Consider the following 17,990-nt stretch of genomic DNA (forward strand, 5'->3'; position numbering starts at 1 on the left):
AGCGTAAAACATAAGTAAAAACAACTGGTAATTTATTTTCTGTTCAAACTATTTTACTGTGTTTCAGCATTCAAAATGTCATTTGCTTTTAGTTGGCGCATTACATCATAATTGTGTTTTTTTACTTCTTTAATGACATTTTCTCCTAGGTTCATTCACTCTTTACTGTTATGCGCATCCTAATGAACGGCACAGGTGCTGCATTTTTCTCTCTGACCACCTAAAATTTGACATTTAAAACAAATTTTTGCATACTTGTGTTCGTCAAATGTCACAGCTGCAGAAAGTGTGAAACGCTTTCAGTGGCTCAAGGCCAAACTGAAACACTATTCACTCACTGTCACAGAAACGCTTCATGCTGCTATTTCAACCCTAAAGCAACGCTAAATGAATGGACACGAAAAAATGATTTCAACAAACCTGTTTACAGAGTGACACTCAACAAAATAGCTCTAACTTTACACATGTATAACACACAGACAACCATCCTAATACACTATCAGTAGAACAGCAATGAAAAATAAACATTTAGATCAATAGATTATATACATAAACATGCCATCAAGCTAATGAACAGTACTAGAAATTCACAAAAATACAAATATATACAGCAATTAAGTGAAAAATGTAAGTGTAAAATGTAGGTAAAATGTATGATGTGTTTTTGGGGTGCAAGAGATCACTGTGTAAAATAGATTTTAAGCTCATAATAGCATATTAATACAGCATATATTTTCAGTGCTAAATAGGACATAAATATCCACACATTTATTAAGACTATAAATCATTATATAAATCTATATAAATCAAAGCAGGCCATATTTAAACCATATAAATTCAGTCAAGCAGACTCTTTGTTTGTGATCATGACCAGCTGTAGACACTGTGGCTCTGCTGTGCTTTAAATTCACTCAGTATGTCAGTATTTAGGCTGACAAAATTCATTTTACATTTACAGTGAAGAAGACACCCTGTGTCAGATCTGACAAAGAGAAGAGTCTTTCATCCACCTGAGCAGAAGACGACACCAGGGGATGCATGTTTTGTGTTTATTCAGCACAAACAACAATTTAATCATACTTGTCTTGAGGACCAGTGTTATTTACAGCAGCACCTGGCAAATCTGCCACAGTGGTGCTGGTGTGAAGGCGTGGCACTCTGTGTGACATTGTCAGGATGCTCGACCCTTGTCCCCTGTCCTTTCCATTTCCTGTTCTCCGAGACAGGAAGTGGTGACACAGGCAGGACAGGAACTTGTTGTGCAATGAGGCATAAATGAACGGGTTGTAACAGGCGGAGCTCATGGCGAACAGGTGACTGGATACCTGGATGATGTTCACGTAATTCTTCCCTAAGATGGAGAAGTCTGTGTCCAGGTCACGTATCAGATTCACCACCTGTAAATTCAAGACTTAACATCTTTAGACGTTTGCTATTTTAAAGGAATAGTTGAGCATTAGGTAGTGATATAAATTACTGATCACTTTGCTAATTCATTTTTTCCATTCAAAGATTTCAGTCCATTTCCTGGTCCAAGCTGTTCATTCAGATGAGTAGAAAACCAGACCAATACAGGTACTGTTTATAAGGTTAGTAGCTCAGTAAGTAACTCTTTTTTTTTACAAATTGCAACAGTGTTACCACATAATGATTGTATTTGTGGTCTTTTATTAGACTTTTAAAAAGGCAGGCAGAGCTCCATGGCTAAAAGCTACTGATAGGTCAGGGACAATTATTATTCACTGAATTTCAGCCTGAAGATTATTTTCTTTCCTGCAAATTGAGAATACTAACTCTTCCCTCATAGCTGTATGGTAAGGCTACAGTCAGCATTGGTTAGCTTAGCACAGAGACCAGAAATGGGGAAACATCTGGCCTGGTTCTGTCGATTGCTAGCACCTCTGAAGCTCACTAAATAACCTTCTAATTTCCCTCTATTTCCACTCTTTCTGCTAAGCTAGGCTAACCGGCTTGTGCCATGCCATTGTTCCAAAACCCCAAAAGTCCTAAAAATGTCCTATTGGATCAAAACCTAATTAGTCCAACTATTGTTAGTTTATTTGTAAAACAAAAATAAACTATTTTAACAGATATACCCTTAACATACTTATTTTAACCCACACAATTATCTTTTCTGGAAGCTAAAAATTAAAAAATTAGATGCTTTTGTTTTTAATTAGATGCCTAAACCCAACCAAAACTGCCACCATTTTACAACATGAACCACATGTTTGTTATTGTTGCCATGACAATGACCTTTACCTTACTTCAAGCTTTCCTGCACATCCAAATACACTATTATATTTTAGAACAGAACAGCTGGTATTTGGAGCAGTGTGCTTTTGTTTTAGAGATACCAGGTGGTCAGAAAAATGGACCTTCGGTCAAATGGAATAATGGTCCTTCAGAACGAGAGATAGTAACCAAATGGCTGCTGGCTCTAGTGTTGATTAAGAAAGCAATTATTTGTACTTCTTAAAATGGCCAACAATTTAAGAACTTAAGAATTAATTTATTTGTGTTTTCATATTCGTCAAATCATCAGTCTCACTTACACATTCATCTGTACCTGTAAGGGGAGCCATGAGAAGGCGAAACAGAGGACAGACACCAGCAGCAGGTAGAAGGTCTTCCTCCTCCGTCTGCTCCATGCAGCCCTTGCAGATCTCAACTCTGGACATGCTGTCAAGCATGATGTGGTCCTCTGCTTCAGCTGATGGGATATGGCACAGTAGGAAATGGAGACGGCAGCCAGTGGGACAAAGTAGGAGAAGAAAAGAATGAAACAGGAGTAGATGAGGCGGCCTCGCTCCTGGCCATCCCAGAACTCCTCACACACGGCCATCTGCAACCCAGCACCACGGAGATCCAGGTAGACGGTGTGTAGTGCCGTAGGCGTGGATAAAGCCAGGGAGGACAGCCAGATCAGGGCCACCAGACCCCAGCAGAACTGGCATCCTGCTCTTTTGCGGATGGGATAAGCCACAACCACGTAACGATCCACTGCAATGGCCATGAGGGACAAAACAGCTGCATAGACAGCTGCAGACTGCATAACAGTGACAAAGTGACACATGTGGGGGCCAAATACCCATCCCCGTTGGTCAAAAGCATAGGATGCAGTCAAAGGGACACAGAAGACGCACATGACCAGGTCAACGAGTGCCAGGTTGCTGATGAGGAAGTTTGTGGTGTTGTGTCTTTTCTTGTTGTGCCAGATGAGAAAGAGCAAGAGGAGGTTGCCAGAGCAGGCGACCAGGACCACAGCCGAGTAGAGAGGGATGAAGACAAGCCTTAGGTCAGAGAGAAGCTCCAAGCCAGAAAAGGAAGGAGCTGAGAGCGAGGAGGTGAACAAGAGGGGGTGAGAAGAGTTGCTGTAGGAGGAAGAGAAGGTGGAGTCAGACATGGATGGAGCTGAAGAAGAGGCTGGAGTAAAAGAGTTCATCCCAGATCGGTTCAAGAACTTCTCCCAGTCCATAGCTGCAGAAACCAGAATAAATAAGAAACCATTTAGAGTCAGACCATTCCAATAACCTGCTGATTTTACCTGATTTAACATCCTAATTGTCTATAGTTATCCCCGATTAATGATTGAATCCAAAGCGAAGATTGAGATTGAGATTGAAGAGATGAGTCCCATGTGGACAGACACATTTCACTTCTGTCCCTGAAATAGTATATGTACATGTAATATTCAATGATGCAGTCATGGCGAAGCAATAAGAAATATTCAGTGCTTGGCACCATGCAATCATACGTTATGTGACAGTGTGAAAATGGGCTAACAAATACTGATTTATTACACATTTTGTGCTTCGATCTGATTCTGGCTGCGACTTAAAGATTTGGTTCACTGACAGAAACCACATGATTGCAATGAAGAGAATGACAGTGCTTCAGTGTTTTTTCTATTATTTATTCTATTTTCTATTATTTCTATTATTATTTGCATGAAAAGGGGCAGACTAATAACATCTGACTTCAACATATATTTTGGCATTATTGTTTCAGCATTTTTGGCATCCTGATTTTGCCAGTTTCATTCATAAGGAACCAACAAATCACATGGAACATACAAGAATAGCAAACAGTCAGAATGTCAAATCAGCCACATTTCAAACAGTTCTAAAAGAAATGTGAATATGACACATTATAATAAAAAATATTCACTGACCTATTTTAGAACATGAATAAGTGTTAATTGCTGACCTACTTAAGCTGAGCCTGACCACATGATGACACTGTATTTCTCGATTATCTAGATTATCTGAATTTTCCAAAGAATATTATTTAAATCGTGCTCTCCTCATTATGAATTATTGTCTCATTTATCTGAAGTTATCAGTAATTAATTGATTTTCTCATAAATCTCAATCTTGTTACCAAACAAGAAAATTTTTAAAAGAAAAAATTGCCTACCTCTAACAGATGTCAGTCAGACATGTTTCAAATGGCTTGAACAATCCAGCACCTGTTTGTGTCTTCTGTCTGTAGGGGGGGGGGGGTCCACTGTTGTGCAGCCTTACTGCAGCCCGCTCTGCTTCAGAATAAAGATGTGTGCTGTTTCTCTCTCTCTCACTGTCTCACACACACGCACACACACACTCACACTCACAGCATTCAGTATGTGTTCATGTGAGTGAGTCACCTCTGGTATGATTCAAGAAAATAAAATTTCATCTCAAACTCACTTATCGACCCCAATGAAAAATCGTAATCTCCTATGATATTCCGCTTGGGAAGTGTATTGACTGTCAGATAATAAATTGTGAATTCATAATGACCTTACCCTGTTCTGTGGTATTTTTTTTCTGCCACAGAATCAAGTTAATTATGGTACACACATATATATATAGTTAGTAGTATATAGTAGTATATAGTAGTAGTAGTAGTATATATATATATATATAGTTAATAGTTAATTTATAGTGATCCTGACACATTTATCATATTTTATATTCTTTTCCTTATTATTTCTCCTACATTTTCATTCATGTTGTATTTTGAATAGTTTGTGCCCACATCATTTTAAATGCTGGTTGTCAGTTTTCTAGCTGTGCAATTCTTCACAACAAGGCCACTTTCCAAAAGAGCACACCTAGATACCAAAAGCAAAAACTAAAGAATATAAATCTTTTTCTGTAAAACTAATTGTGTAAAAATTGTGAAACGTCTTGGAGGTAGAGGAAACCAAAGCGTGTGATTCATCAAGTGAGTATCCGCTAAGGGTAAACTCAAGAGTACTTGAAAGCAAGAGAGGGGTTGATTGTGAACATAATGAACATGCCCCTGACGTGGAGGAAGTAGAAAATGTTAAGCATTTGTAAAGCAGTTTTATCATTAATTTCTGTATAAATTTGCATTGATCCTCGGGTATGAGCAACTACAGTGTGAGGTGAATTTACAATTTGCACTATGAACGTGATTTTAACTGGCCACCATCCAATTCCCAAACCAAGTCCTTTATGGCTGAGCTCTTTTCAAGTTTTTGAGTTACAGATGCAATTATTGTCCAGCTAGCAATTTGAGTTGCAGTTTAACACATCCAAATCATTCTTGGTATGTAGATGCCTGTTTTAGAACAAGGATATCATACATCAATGTGGTTATTTACATGGAAGTCACCTTTTTCATACCAACTGTTGCAAAATGTTTTAGCAGTAATGTGGCTTTATGGGGTCCATTTTTCCCTCTCATTGTCGCCTCATTGACATATAAAAATACCATGCGTGTGTGTAATGTTTGTATTTTTCATGCTTTTATTCATTTTTTCATGATCATTGGTTTCACTGAGGAACAGCTTCTTCCCAGAAGCTGTGAGACTGTTGAACTCTGGAGGTCCTCTGTAGCCCCTGCTGCCAAACTCACACCTCACACACCAACAAACACACAAACAACCACCCATGGAACATTTTGCACAATGCAGCATTTGCACAGAACTCAAACTGCTCATGTTCATTGCACTACGGTCATTTTGCACTACCCTGTCAGCCATTTTGCACTACTGTTTATACTGTTTACACTGGTGTTTATATCATCTACTGTTTTTCACTTATATTACACTGTTTTTATACTATATAGCATTGTTTATATTTATATTTATTTTGTTAAGTAACTGGGCTGATACTGGGACCGGGGAAACTAATTTCGTTCCACTCATGTTTTACGTGTGTGAAATGACAATAAAGCTCCTTGAATCCTTGAATCCTTGAATCCTTTCACGTTTAGTCCATGATCCTCAGGTAGAAACACACCAACAAAAACAAAAATCTCAATAAATTAAATGTTTATACTTGTTGTTTTAAGCAATAGTGAGTATTTTAGCTCAAAATAAAATTGGTCATATTAGGATGAACATGATTACTGTTGGCCTCCATGGGCCCCCTGAACAGCTTGGCCTCAGATAGCTTTCCCCCTTCTGCACGGCCCTGGTTATGCGCTAAAAGAGTTGTGGGACACGTTACGGCCACAGTGGATCCATCAGGGACATTATTGAAACCAGCTGCTGAAGGTAAAGCTAAGCTTCCTGTTTAAAATTAACTGCGTAACCACTGCTACTGTCTGCCAACAATAAGCTTCTTATAGCTTCAATAGGAACCTTCTGGTTGGTTTTTCATCTCATGTACTGCTCGTATCTTGTCTGCCGTTGCGTGCAGTTATCTCCGATACTATCGAGGCAGCAGAAAAGACAGTCATGGTCCTTGCTTTTTGGATATTTCCTGTGTCCCCACTGGGATCACCAAAGGTTCCAGGATACGAAGTGAAACCTGTCATGCATCTTCAAAGTAGCAGGAAATGCAATAAGATTGTTTTTTGATCTGGTTGGGGTGCCACGTAGCGACCGGTCCAAAAAACGTGAAGCAAGCTCTCTTCAGCCCAAGAATATTTGTTTGTCCTTTGTTTTGTGGAGGTCATTACGCAGCTTGGAAATGACCAGTTTCGTTTGTGCTGCTCAAACCTTCAGCAATAGAAGGTTACGTGGTCATTTAAGGATTCAGCATCGTCCCAAAATTCGTTGTTGTAATTTCCTGACAAAGGAATGATAAATATATAATTTATGATTTTGAAAACTCTATGAATATAAATGACGAGATATATAGAGGAAACAATTACTGGATAAGTTATTTAAGTTGATGCTATAATATATGATGATTCGAAATTAAATATTATTGCTTCATTTAGGGTTAAATGATTGCTGAATCTCTTTTTTTCCCAAGTGGATTTCTTTATTAGCACCTCCCAGCGATAGAAATTACAATTTAATTAAGATTGAGTGTCAATCAAATTTTAATTCTTTGAGATTTGAGGCTTCACTTTATTATTTGCCACCCTGGTCTATCCTGTGAAGTGCAAAGCTCCGTGAGACTTTTAGAGTTGGCAAGTCACAAACTTTGTTCACTGAAATAGTAATAATTGTAATAAGCATCCTCTACAAAAAATGATATTAAGTCCACTTTATTATGTCAAGATTGATTTTGCACTTCCAGTCCTCTGGGTTGTAGAAGATAAATGGCAAGCTAATCAAGGGATTCCCAGAGGTTTTCATTTCCAGGGCATTACACATCAGAGAATGGAGCAATAGTTCGGCTGCTGTTTAGGAAGATTTCCCCAGGCTAAAATGATTTAATTCAGACTGATGCTCAGTTGCTATTTTCTTAGATAGGTCTAGCTGAAACTAATGGTCTAATAGGTTGGTTCTCAATGTTCTTACTATAATTCCATTTGTAAGTAATATAATGACAGAATGTATGACTGTTTTGTCTACAGGTTTCATAAAATTCCTGTAATAAGATGTACCGAAAGTAAAATTCTTATAAAATGTTCTAGTTAAAGAGTTGGCTGCAATGCAAAATGTTTGCTTTGTGGAGGGTATAATATTAAATCTTAGCTGAATCTAAGGCTTGATCAAGATACATATAGCACATGATACTAGCACTGATACTATTGTTTTAGCAAACCCTAACAATGTTCCCACTTCCCATTTTTCAGTGTTACATTCAAAGATGGGCCAGAAGTATTACAGTGTCTTTCTTTCTTCGGTTTCAAACGATGGTGTTGAGAAAACCTGCAGCTCAGGAGCCACTATTACTTCTCAGCTTTGTCTGCGTTACTGCTGACAGAGGGAACATTCAGGGCATCACAACTGCTTGCCTGCCACCTGGTTTCTACTGATATTTCATATTTAGGTGTATACAGACAACCTATTCATTGTGACAGAAGCACCAGCAAGGCATCCGACGTATCACAGTATACATTTTACTATACGTCAACTTTTAATTTGTTTTCTGACTGTAGAAATATAGAATAAATGGACTTTATTTCATTGAGAGGAGATAAACTGAGAGGATTTTCCAGTTTGTAGAGGTTAGGCTGAAACCATAACAGTAAAATAATGAATCCCCCCCCGTTTTGTTTATTATTACTATACTTTAATGTCGGACCCTCAGTGTGCAGATTGACGATGTATAAAACTACGATTTTGTGACATCACACCTTGTTCAGAAGCCAATAATGGTCCAATATGAGTTAAACCTGTAGACAGAACAGTAAGGAGATGTCAGTCAAAGAGGACTGGATGTTACTTTAAGATTTATTTATTCCGTAATTTAACCTTTTTGTGGTCAAACTATATCAAACATGAATTATTATTCCACACCATATGTCTTTACACATTTGACATTATAAATCTGTTTTACAGTTTACAGAAGCGATTCGATACCAGGAGTACTTGTACAGCTGCCAGAGGGGACACAGAGAGATTGTAGAGTAGCTCAGTTAATTAAAAGAATAATAATAATAATGATAGCGATTTGATTGAGATAATACAACAACATGAATGGCTGTAAGGTCCAGTTTTTGCCATTCCATGAGGTTGTAACATGAATGTAAAGCAAATTAACTACTATTACATCTACTGTTTGTGTAGATCAAGGAACATTCAGCTTGAAACCAATTAACTGCACACATTTGGAGCAAAGATGGTACAGTCTGTGTGTGTACAGCTAAAAAAAGGTCGGGAACCACAGGTTTACAGTGTGGCAATTCACGTGTCGAGTGGACATCTACAAAATTTGGCTCTTGCTGCCATCCAAAGTACTGCAGTCAGAAAGGCAGACCTCAGGGGAGAAACCACTTGACACCACCTGCTGTTTCTCTTGCTCTCTTTCGCACACATACACACACACACATGGAATTCTGTACATGTGAGGGCACTTACTCGCATAATGCTTCCTTCACCCCTGAAGCGCTACGACAAAATGAACATACTTCTAACCTTAACCCTAAAACATTCCTCACTTTGCAAATCTATCTTCAGTCCCAGAGTCTAAATCAGGTCATTCATAAACACAGAAGTACAATGGCAAACACACACGCACAAAATTAAGGGTCTGGTTTTAATGGCATTGGAGTTGTTCCTCCGCTTTCTAGCCGACTCAGCAGCGCCCGTGTTTTAACTAAGGAGCAGACAAACAAACAGACTCCATTCTCTTTTTTTTATTGAAATGTGGGTAAAACTACAGATGTAAAGGCAACATGGGAAAAACAGAGATGTTACACAATATGTTACAATATTTTTAGGAATATATTTCTACTCTAGAAATGTCAAATTTTAGAATCAGAAAACTAATGTCTCTGCAATATAATACACTGCTTACGTAATCACTCTAATTTACAACATGATACTGCATGTGGTCCTTCATTAGCCTTTGCACTTATATTGAGAGCAGAGAGCCATTGTTGTAAGTGATATAGTGGGAGTCACCATGAAGATTAGATGCAAATTTCCCTGCAACAGGACAAACAAGTCTAATTTCAGACTCTTTATTATACTTTTTCATGGTGTGATTGTTGAAGGGATGAATAGCAAGGACAAAGTACACATGACTGAATAAGTACTTAACACTCAGTTGCTGGGGATACAGAGGATGATGACAGGCTGTAATTGCCTCTATGACCACTGTTAACAAAAGCTTTGGCCAGAACATAAAGCAGCTTAAAAAGAGTGTAGAAGGGTAACCAAATTAGTTCTTCTTTCAGCATCATTATTTTAAGCATACTTATTTCTCCGGGCTGTGAGCATCGTCTTCCTCACTGTTGTGTGTCCCTCCCTCCGTGTCTTCATCGTTCTGTGTTTGGTTTAGTTCAGTGGGTTCCTTAGTATGAGACGGCCTCAGGAGATATTCCAGCTCTTCTGCACTGATGGCCACCTTCTCAGGGATCAGCCACCTCTTGAAGTGTTCGAGAGCACTGGAAAAGTGAAGCACACAAAAAATTTGAATTTAAAAGATCAAGAAAGGTCTATTTGAAGCTTTTTTATTACCTGGGAGACGTGTTATCAATATAACTAAAAATATGAAGTCATTAGATTGACTGGAAAGGCAAATTATAAAAACCTGATACATTTAGAGCACACTACAGGAAAGGACAACAGCACATGGAGGCATTCCCACAACATCTTAAATTAGAATATATATATATATGACATGCAGCCTGTGTGTGTAACAGGGTCGTCAGTCCCTCTCATCCTACCTCTCATCCATGTCACCACCTTGGAAGAGCTCTGAGGTCTGGGCGTCATGCAGAAATCTGTCCCAGCATTCTTTTTTAGCTTGAGACAAAGAGCGCAACATGTCCCTGGAGGTCACGTCACTGGGCTGCCCCTTTAGTTTCTTCAGGCGGTTTTCTGCACCAAAGCATAGACAAAAAAACAACTGTATTTTGCATTGGAAATCAAAATGTTGGCATTTTTAATGGAGGGGTCAGGGACAGCAATTCTCTTGAGCAAATCTCTCAATGTACCATGCTATTAGCCAGCTACTTATGCTATTTTGCCATTGTCACAGTGGTTTGGCAGATTGGACACATGTTGTGTGACATGTCTTAATTATGATGGACTTTGACTCAGTATCATCCCAACATCTCCAGTACTACTTGATGGAAAAGGATGTGTGATGAATGCTAAAATCAGGTGGATGGAAGACAAAGTGAGATGATGCCTGTACCTAAACTGGCTATGTAGATCTCAGAATCCTCCATGGGTTCCCATTTGGCGCTAGAAGAACTGGTATTTGTCCCATTTGACTGTCCAATGACCTGCACTCCGACTTGCGCTGCTGGCTGGAAAGAGTCGTTGAACTCCGTGTTGTTCTCAGGAGATGCTTCAGCTCGCACTTCAGGCAGGCTGGAGCAGATTTCGGACCACAGCTCCCCGCTGGACCGGACCTTCTGACCCTCGAAATCGTCAACCATTGTTGATGTGCTGACCAACTAAGTCAAAACAAACAACATCACCAGCTTTCGACAGCAGTTATCTTAATTATGGCAATGTTCTTTCAGCAACATTAAGACAGGCGTGATGGTGAGATACTTAGATAAAAGAGAAAAGGCAAACTACGCAATTTTTCAACTAAGGAAAGCAATCAAAGCTTCATTTACACCAACATATTCAGGCTAAACTGGTATCTAACCTTACTGTACTGACTATTGTTATCCATTTCAAATGCCCTTCAAACAGATTGTCGTCATAGTAAATAAATTCAAAACTTGTCTTACCGGTGTGAAAATATCACTAGATTAACTGTTATTTCCTGTAATGTATGAATTTAAAGACTGAAGATTAGCCTCGCCTGCTAACTGTGCCCATGATACACAAGTCTTTAAAGAGCGAAAGCCCACGTTCCTATTTAGCGTGATATGATTGGACGGTGTAACTGCCTGTCACAATACCTCGAGATGTGACTGGATTTCTACGGCGTCATGTTGGAGAGGACGTATCCTATTGGTCACGAGTTGTGGTTCGCTGTGGGACAACCCAGGAAGTTTGTCTCAGCTGGAAGAAGAAATCGTAGGAAACTAGCAAGGTAAACAAGCCCTGATGATCGTTACCGAATGATGTTATTCTTGAGTGTTGATTGTTTACAGAGCTGACACTAACATTGTTAACTGTTCAATGATATTATCTCCTTATAATGTAACGTTCATTTGTTATTATAGCTATAAATCAAGAAGCTGAATCGGTTCGCTGGCCAGCAGTCAAGTTCTGCTCAATATGTAACTAAGTTGGTCTGTCACGTTCAGTTCAGGCTGCTTGAGTTGAGAAATTAATGATTTGAGAAATTACAAAACTGTCACCTTCCTTGTCGCACAGAGGCCACGATCACGCTGTTAAATGCGCGTTACAGTTGTGTGTGTGCGTGTCGTGTGCTCAGATTTGCAAGTGATGATCGTCATATCGCTGCAGGGAGATCCAGTGTGGGAGATGCGAGCGGCGTTACGCCTGGCAGTCGTAGCAGTCCCTATGGGTGTGCTGCTATCCCGGACCATGGCGTGGATGTCCAGTGGCAAAACAAATGCAGAGCTCATCAGCAGGCTGAGGGGTAATGGGCTAATAGCCATTTTAATTTCTTATATCAAATATTTAGCTGTTTTTTAAAAGACAAAATCTGTTGGATATTATATGACATGGATACTGACATGACAATTTTAAATTGGAAAGTGAAATTTTAACTCTTGAAATGAGCAAAAGAAAATCTTTAATGTCTAATTTTATAGCTGAAATGCAAAAGTTTACATTTAAATGCGTAATGGAAAAACGAAATGCATAACATAAAAGAGAATTGTAAAAGGAAAATGTCAAAAATAGAGAAAGTACAATGTTATCTTTTTTGTTTGATAAGACACGTAGTAAGTCTCACACACAACCATCAAAATATGATTTATATATTAATGGACAATCAAATGCTCTGCTTTCAGCCTTTTTTTCTTCTAAAAAGCCTTTAGTAATTAGTTTTTCCCCATTAATTTAAAATGTAATTTGTAACTAAAATCGATGAGGAAACAGATTTCAACATCACAGAGCTCATCTTGCTCACATGTTCCAGTCCAGTAACATTACCACCTAATTTCTTCTCCAGATCATGGGGTGATCCGCAGCGACCGAGTGTTTGATGCCATGCTGGCTACAGACAGAGGCCTCTACTCTACAGACTATCCTTATGCGGACTCTCCTCAGTCCATAGGTATTCATTGTAGGCGCTCTTTACAGACACATGCATGCGCTTGCCTGTCGGTATGGCAGCAGGTACTTTATTGAATACATGGTGTTGTTGAGCTGCGTCATGAGCACAGGTGTTTGTTATAACTCTGTGACATTTTCTTATCACAGGCTACAGGGCGACCATCAGTGCACCACACATGGTGAGTAAAGAACACTGAACTGTTTTGAGATGTGGGCAGATGTCTTAAGATGAACTATTATTCTCTTATGTACACTTCTGCTGGTTTGACAGCATGCTCACGCTTTGGAGCTGTTAAGTGACAAGCTAACTGAAGGGGCATCAGCACTAGATGTGGGTTCAGGAAGTGGATATCTCACTGCCTGCTTTTCAAGGATGGTAGGTTCTACATAAACTTTGCATGTTTCATCATACACTTATTATTGACTTGATATTTTTCACCTAAGTTGGCGTAAAACACTGTCATAACTGAGCACAATAGCTACATATTTTTCTGTTGTTTGTAGACAGGATCCAGTGGTAAAGTGGTCGGGATTGAACACATCGATGAACTGGTTCAAATGTCAATAAAAAATGTGCAAGCTGATGACCCAGAACTGCTCTCCACTGGACGCATCAAATTTGTAGGTGAGTCTGGAGATGTCAAAGTCATGCCTACTTTCAAATATTGTTGTTTAAACTGCACAGATACAAAGAAAGGTTCAAAAGTCACACCTGCATCTGTCCACAGTGGGAGATGGCAGGCTCGGCTTTCCAGATGGAGCGCCATATGATGCCATTCACGTTGGTGCAGCTGCAGCTACGGTTCCTAAGGCTGTAAGGACACTTTCAGCATGGCTTTTAATGTGTGAAAATAGAATATGAGTAATTATGGACAGAGAACGTTAAGGTTAAAACACATTGCAGTATATCTACACTAAGTATCTTCCATGTGATGTTAGCAGTGAGCTGTGATATGTTGAGGACAGAAGTATCTCCACCCTGACAGAGCAAACACTCTTAACTGGACTATAATCTTACATGAAATTTTTATTTTTTGGCCTCTCTTTATTGAAGCTCTTGGAGCAGTTGAAACCTGGTGGACGGTTGATTCTCCCCGTAGGCCCCGACGGTGGCAGTCAGGTGCTGGAACAGTACGATCGGCAGACTGATGGGACCTTTCTCAAGAAAGCTTTGATGGGAGTGGTTTATGTCCCGCTGACTGACAAGAGGCGTCAGTGGCCTGGGTATTGCACAGAAACACTTGAAAACCTATCATTTTCAAACCAAAGTAGTGAAGGAAAACCATTTAATGCACTGACAAAAACCTGCTCATTATTTTTGACTATTACCTCCACCGAGGTCCTCTGTAGTCTCCAGTGTGTTTTATGCAGTCACTTCCACCTACATCCTGTAGCTTGTTAATGATGATGTCCATGCTATCCATCTCTCCCCAGACGTGAGCTCTGACTGCAGTGTGGTTGCCCCTGCAGGAGGTGGCGTTGGTGCTGTATTTCCGGGGCCCCTTAGCACTCCTCGTGGATTCGCTGAGCCCCCAGACTAAATGGCCACCTGCCCCACTGGGTTGTCACCTAGCAACATACAAGGAGGATCTCGCTCTGTTTGCCAAACCAGATCGTCTTCCAAGAGTGCTAGAACAGTGAGCAACTGAATGAGTGACCACCGCTAGACCGATGACCTTACTCTCTAAATCCTTGCAGTCATTTTAAGTGATTCACAGTATTCACAGTGAAGTCCAGCAAAAATGCAATCACAGTTTGAGGAGCTGCAGTACATGTACTGTACATATATGTGTTCTGGAGGTCAGAAATTCAGAAATGATGAGTCTGATGGGGATGCTTTGGTTATGAATACGTACAAGTACAAGCCAAGGAATCTAAATAAAAATTCAATAAGTTAAAGTAATTTATATTTTGTGGTAAAAAAAAACATCATATACTATATGTGTAGAATAAGTCCTGTTGACATTGTTACGGTAGAGCAGAGGAGGCATTGTGCCAAAACTTGATTAAGTGAGGCAGTTAATTTTTTAAAAACTATACAAGCGTTGATTTATGTGTGCATTGATACGATTTATTAATAAAACTCACTAAATGGACCCTATTGTTTTCGGTTTTGTACTGAATATTAATCCACGAGGATCATGACATGATGGAAGAGCTACATAAAAGATGAGGAATAGTTTAAATGAGAGGGAAGCATGAAATGTAATAATTTTTTACAGTAAATTAAAACCCATTAAAGCCCTTCTACGGAATACATGTTAGAATATAATAAAATACATATTGCAGATTTCTTTGGCTTGAACTGCTGGGCTGACTGGACTAATTACGTCATCACTGTGCGCCTTCAATGAGAAGGACCTCTAGCGAGAAAATAATGCACGTGAGTTTGTTGGTTAGAGGCTTGAGAAAATATAGTTTGCTGCCTTTCACCTGGGACCAAGTTGACAGAAGTGTAATTAATAAAATACAACCCAACATTAGTTCGCTTTATCACGTTAATAGTAATCCGAACAGCTACGTTTCTTCACGGTGTCAACAGAGCAGCTCGACGATGGAGCAGGGAACGGTCACTACTGTAAAACCGCAGGAGGTAAACAGCCCGGTGTCAGTCGAGGAAACCATAACCAAAGAGGCCACAGAAACTGGCAAACGCAAAAGCGACGAACCGGACCCATCCCAGACAAGTGGCCGAGGGAAGAGGCGGAGAGGAGCTGGGGGGAAGAACCTTCGTCCGGGTGAGAGATACATCCCCCCTCCGCAGAGGCGGAATCCAGGAGTCAGCTTCAGCCAGGAGCATTTCGACGAGACCTCGTACTACTTTGAAGGTGGCCTGCGTAAAGTGTGTCCATACTACTACGATTTCAAAACTTACTGCAAAGGTCGATGGATTGGGAAGACTCTTTTAGAGGTGTTCAAGAGTGAGTTTAGAGCGGAGTCGGTAGAGTATTACCAACGGGCTGCCAAAGAGGGACGCATCCGGTTGAACGACTCACCTGTGGAGGACCTGTCTGTGGTGCTCAGGGTCAGTGTTACCAGTACACACGACTTTATGGTTAAGATACGAAGTGTTATCATTATACAAACGAGGTAAAAATGTACTCAGGATCAGGTTAAAATCTGGTTTTGCCTAACATGTGTCACTAGCTTTTTCAACAACAACCATTCCTCTCATTTAAGAGAACAGTTAACCAAATCATAATACAGACATCCGAAGAATTAACTATTTGTCCTTGATGGAGTACAACAGGATACATTACAAAAGTTTTAACCTTGCCTTTCTCTCCACAGAATAATGACCACATGAAGAATACGGTGCACCGTCATGAGCCCCCTGTAGTTGGCAGACCCTTGGAGGTCCTGGTGGATGATGGCGAAGTGCTTGTGGTAGACAAGCCTCCCTCCATTCCCGTTCACCCATGCGGTCGCTTTCGCCACAATACAGTGATATTCATCCTAGGAAAAGAGCGCGGCGTCTCTGAGCTCCACACTGTCCACAGACTGGACAGGCTCACCTCAGGAGTGCTGCTGTTTGCCAGGACACTGGAGACTTCAAAGAAACTGGACCAGCTGGTGAGAGACAGGCAGGTACGTGAAGCTTTAACTTGATCAAGACAGTAGTGGCATTAAAAAGAAAGGTTTGTCTGGTGTTGTTGTTATGCATCAGAAGTGCATTTGCTCTAATTCACTCTCAGAAATGATCTTTTGCGTTTGTACTCCCTAAAAGCTTGAAAAGGAGTATGTGTGCCGAGTAGAGGGAGAGTTTCCAGAGGGTGAGCTGATCTGCGAGGAGCCCATCTTGGTTGTTTCCTTTAAAATTGGCCTTTGCAGAGTTGATCCGAAGGGAAAGGAGTGCAGAACCGTCTTTCAGAGACTTAGCTTTAACGGAAAAACCAGCGTGGTCCGCTGTTTACCCCTCACTGGCCGTACACACCAGATCAGGGTCCACCTTCAGTACCTAGGCTTCCCCATTCTCAACGATCCCATCTATGGGTCCTCAGCCTGGGGTCCTCACAGGGGGAAGGGGGGACTGGTGGGGAAGAGCGACGAGGAGCTGCTGCAGGCTTTGGTTGAGGAACATCATTCTCAGCAAAGTCTTCACCTGTTGGATATTGCAGACGACAGGATTGGTACTGAACAAGTGGCAGACAAAAGCAAGACATCTGAGACAGTCGATAAGTTAGATGATACCTCTGAACCCAAAACAAGTGGAGAAAATCATCAGAGACAGACTGATACACAGGTGACAACAGGATGCGGCTCAAGCAGTGAAACGGTGAATGAAGTGAATCCGGGCTGCACAGACGTAAACACCAACAAAAGCCCACTCAAAACCGCAACCAAATCAAATGGAAGTCAAACAGAAGTAACTGACTCGACTCACAAAACACCCGCAGAGACTGCAGACCATCTGTGCAGTGACTGTAAGCTTGTGCGACCAGATCCTACGGAGAAGGAGCTCATCATGTATCTCCATGCATTACGCTACAAAGGACCTGATTTTGAATATTCCACACGTTTACCTGATTGGGCCAAAGAGGATTGGGTGGAAGATGATTAGAGCTGAATCCTGCTGATGAGCTGTAGACTGCTGCCTTCATGCATGTTTTGCAGACATGTTTGCTCTGAGGCACTTTTGATTATGCTGTAACGCATTTCTGTTGTTGAGTTTTCATTAACTTCTCTGAAGGTGATAAAAATGCCTCAGATGTTGTTTGTTTATACTAGAATAATGTATGTTTCCCTTTGGCTCCAAGCTGTTTATGCCTTAAACACAAATAGAAAATGGAATTGATTTCATTCTGATTTTATTTTGTGGGCTGTTTTAATGTCAGGAATTCAGTTTTAATTTAATATCATCACTGTAAATCTGTGTCCTATCTGGTACTTCAGCCAAGATCTGAAATAAATTAAAAGCGATAAGACTGAAGGAAAATAAATGTTTATTTTAATTTTGTGAAAAATTAACAAC

The 17,990-nt window shown here is 40.2% G+C and overlaps 4 protein-coding genes across 6 annotated transcripts; 2 read left to right on the forward strand and 2 right to left on the reverse strand.

Annotated features, from left to right (window-relative positions):
• Nucleotides 1–633: 633 nt before the first annotated feature.
• Nucleotides 634–4,592, reverse strand: prlh2r (prolactin releasing hormone 2 receptor). The gene is made up of 3 exons (XM_046413131.1): nt 4,420–4,592; nt 2,570–3,480; nt 634–1,397 (listed from the first exon to the last, which is right to left on the reverse strand). Exons 2-3 carry the CDS (start codon nt 3,476–3,478, stop codon nt 1,071–1,073), a joined length of 1,236 nt encoding a protein of 411 aa, XP_046269087.1. The 5' UTR covers nt 3,479–3,480; nt 4,420–4,592; the 3' UTR covers nt 634–1,070.
• A 4,888-nt stretch (nt 4,593–9,480) lies between these two features.
• On the reverse strand, nt 9,481–11,693 carry ccdc32 (coiled-coil domain containing 32). 2 transcript variants are annotated; one of them, XM_046412609.1, is made up of 5 exons: nt 11,469–11,632; nt 11,004–11,268; nt 10,531–10,684; nt 10,059–10,248; nt 9,481–9,787 (listed from the first exon to the last, which is right to left on the reverse strand). In XM_046412609.1, the coding sequence occupies exons 1-4, from the start codon at nt 11,493–11,495 to the stop codon at nt 10,059–10,061; spliced, it is 636 nt and encodes a 211-aa protein (XP_046268565.1). In that variant the 5' UTR covers nt 11,496–11,632; the 3' UTR covers nt 9,481–9,787. The 2 variants fall into 2 exon arrangements, with proteins under 2 accessions (XP_046268565.1, XP_046268566.1); XM_046412610.1 differs by having other exon boundaries at nt 9,481–10,248; nt 11,554–11,693.
• A 17-nt stretch (nt 11,694–11,710) lies between these two features.
• pcmtl (l-isoaspartyl protein carboxyl methyltransferase, like) lies at nt 11,711–15,114 on the forward strand. Of its 2 annotated transcripts, none has more exons than XM_046412608.1 (9): nt 11,711–11,861; nt 12,242–12,377; nt 12,915–13,019; nt 13,166–13,197; nt 13,290–13,394; nt 13,523–13,643; nt 13,747–13,832; nt 14,073–14,242; nt 14,453–15,114. In XM_046412608.1, exons 2-9 carry the CDS (start codon nt 12,260–12,262, stop codon nt 14,463–14,465), a joined length of 750 nt encoding a protein of 249 aa, XP_046268564.1. In that variant the 5' UTR covers nt 11,711–11,861; nt 12,242–12,259; the 3' UTR covers nt 14,466–15,114. The 2 variants fall into 2 exon arrangements, with proteins under 2 accessions (XP_046268564.1, XP_046268563.1); XM_046412607.1 differs by having other exon boundaries at nt 14,489–15,114.
• Nucleotides 15,115–15,333: 219 nt separating this feature from the next.
• rpusd2 (RNA pseudouridine synthase domain containing 2) lies at nt 15,334–17,954 on the forward strand. The gene is made up of 3 exons (XM_046412605.1): nt 15,334–16,043; nt 16,310–16,606; nt 16,746–17,954. Exons 1-3 carry the CDS (start codon nt 15,369–15,371, stop codon nt 17,577–17,579), a joined length of 1,806 nt encoding a protein of 601 aa, XP_046268561.1. The 5' UTR covers nt 15,334–15,368; the 3' UTR covers nt 17,580–17,954.
• Nucleotides 17,955–17,990: the final 36 nt, after the last annotated feature.

This window comes from Scatophagus argus, chromosome 15 (assembly GCF_020382885.2).
Source record: "Scatophagus argus isolate fScaArg1 chromosome 15, fScaArg1.pri, whole genome shotgun sequence".
NCBI classification, from domain to species: Eukaryota; Metazoa; Chordata; class Actinopteri; family Scatophagidae; genus Scatophagus; species Scatophagus argus.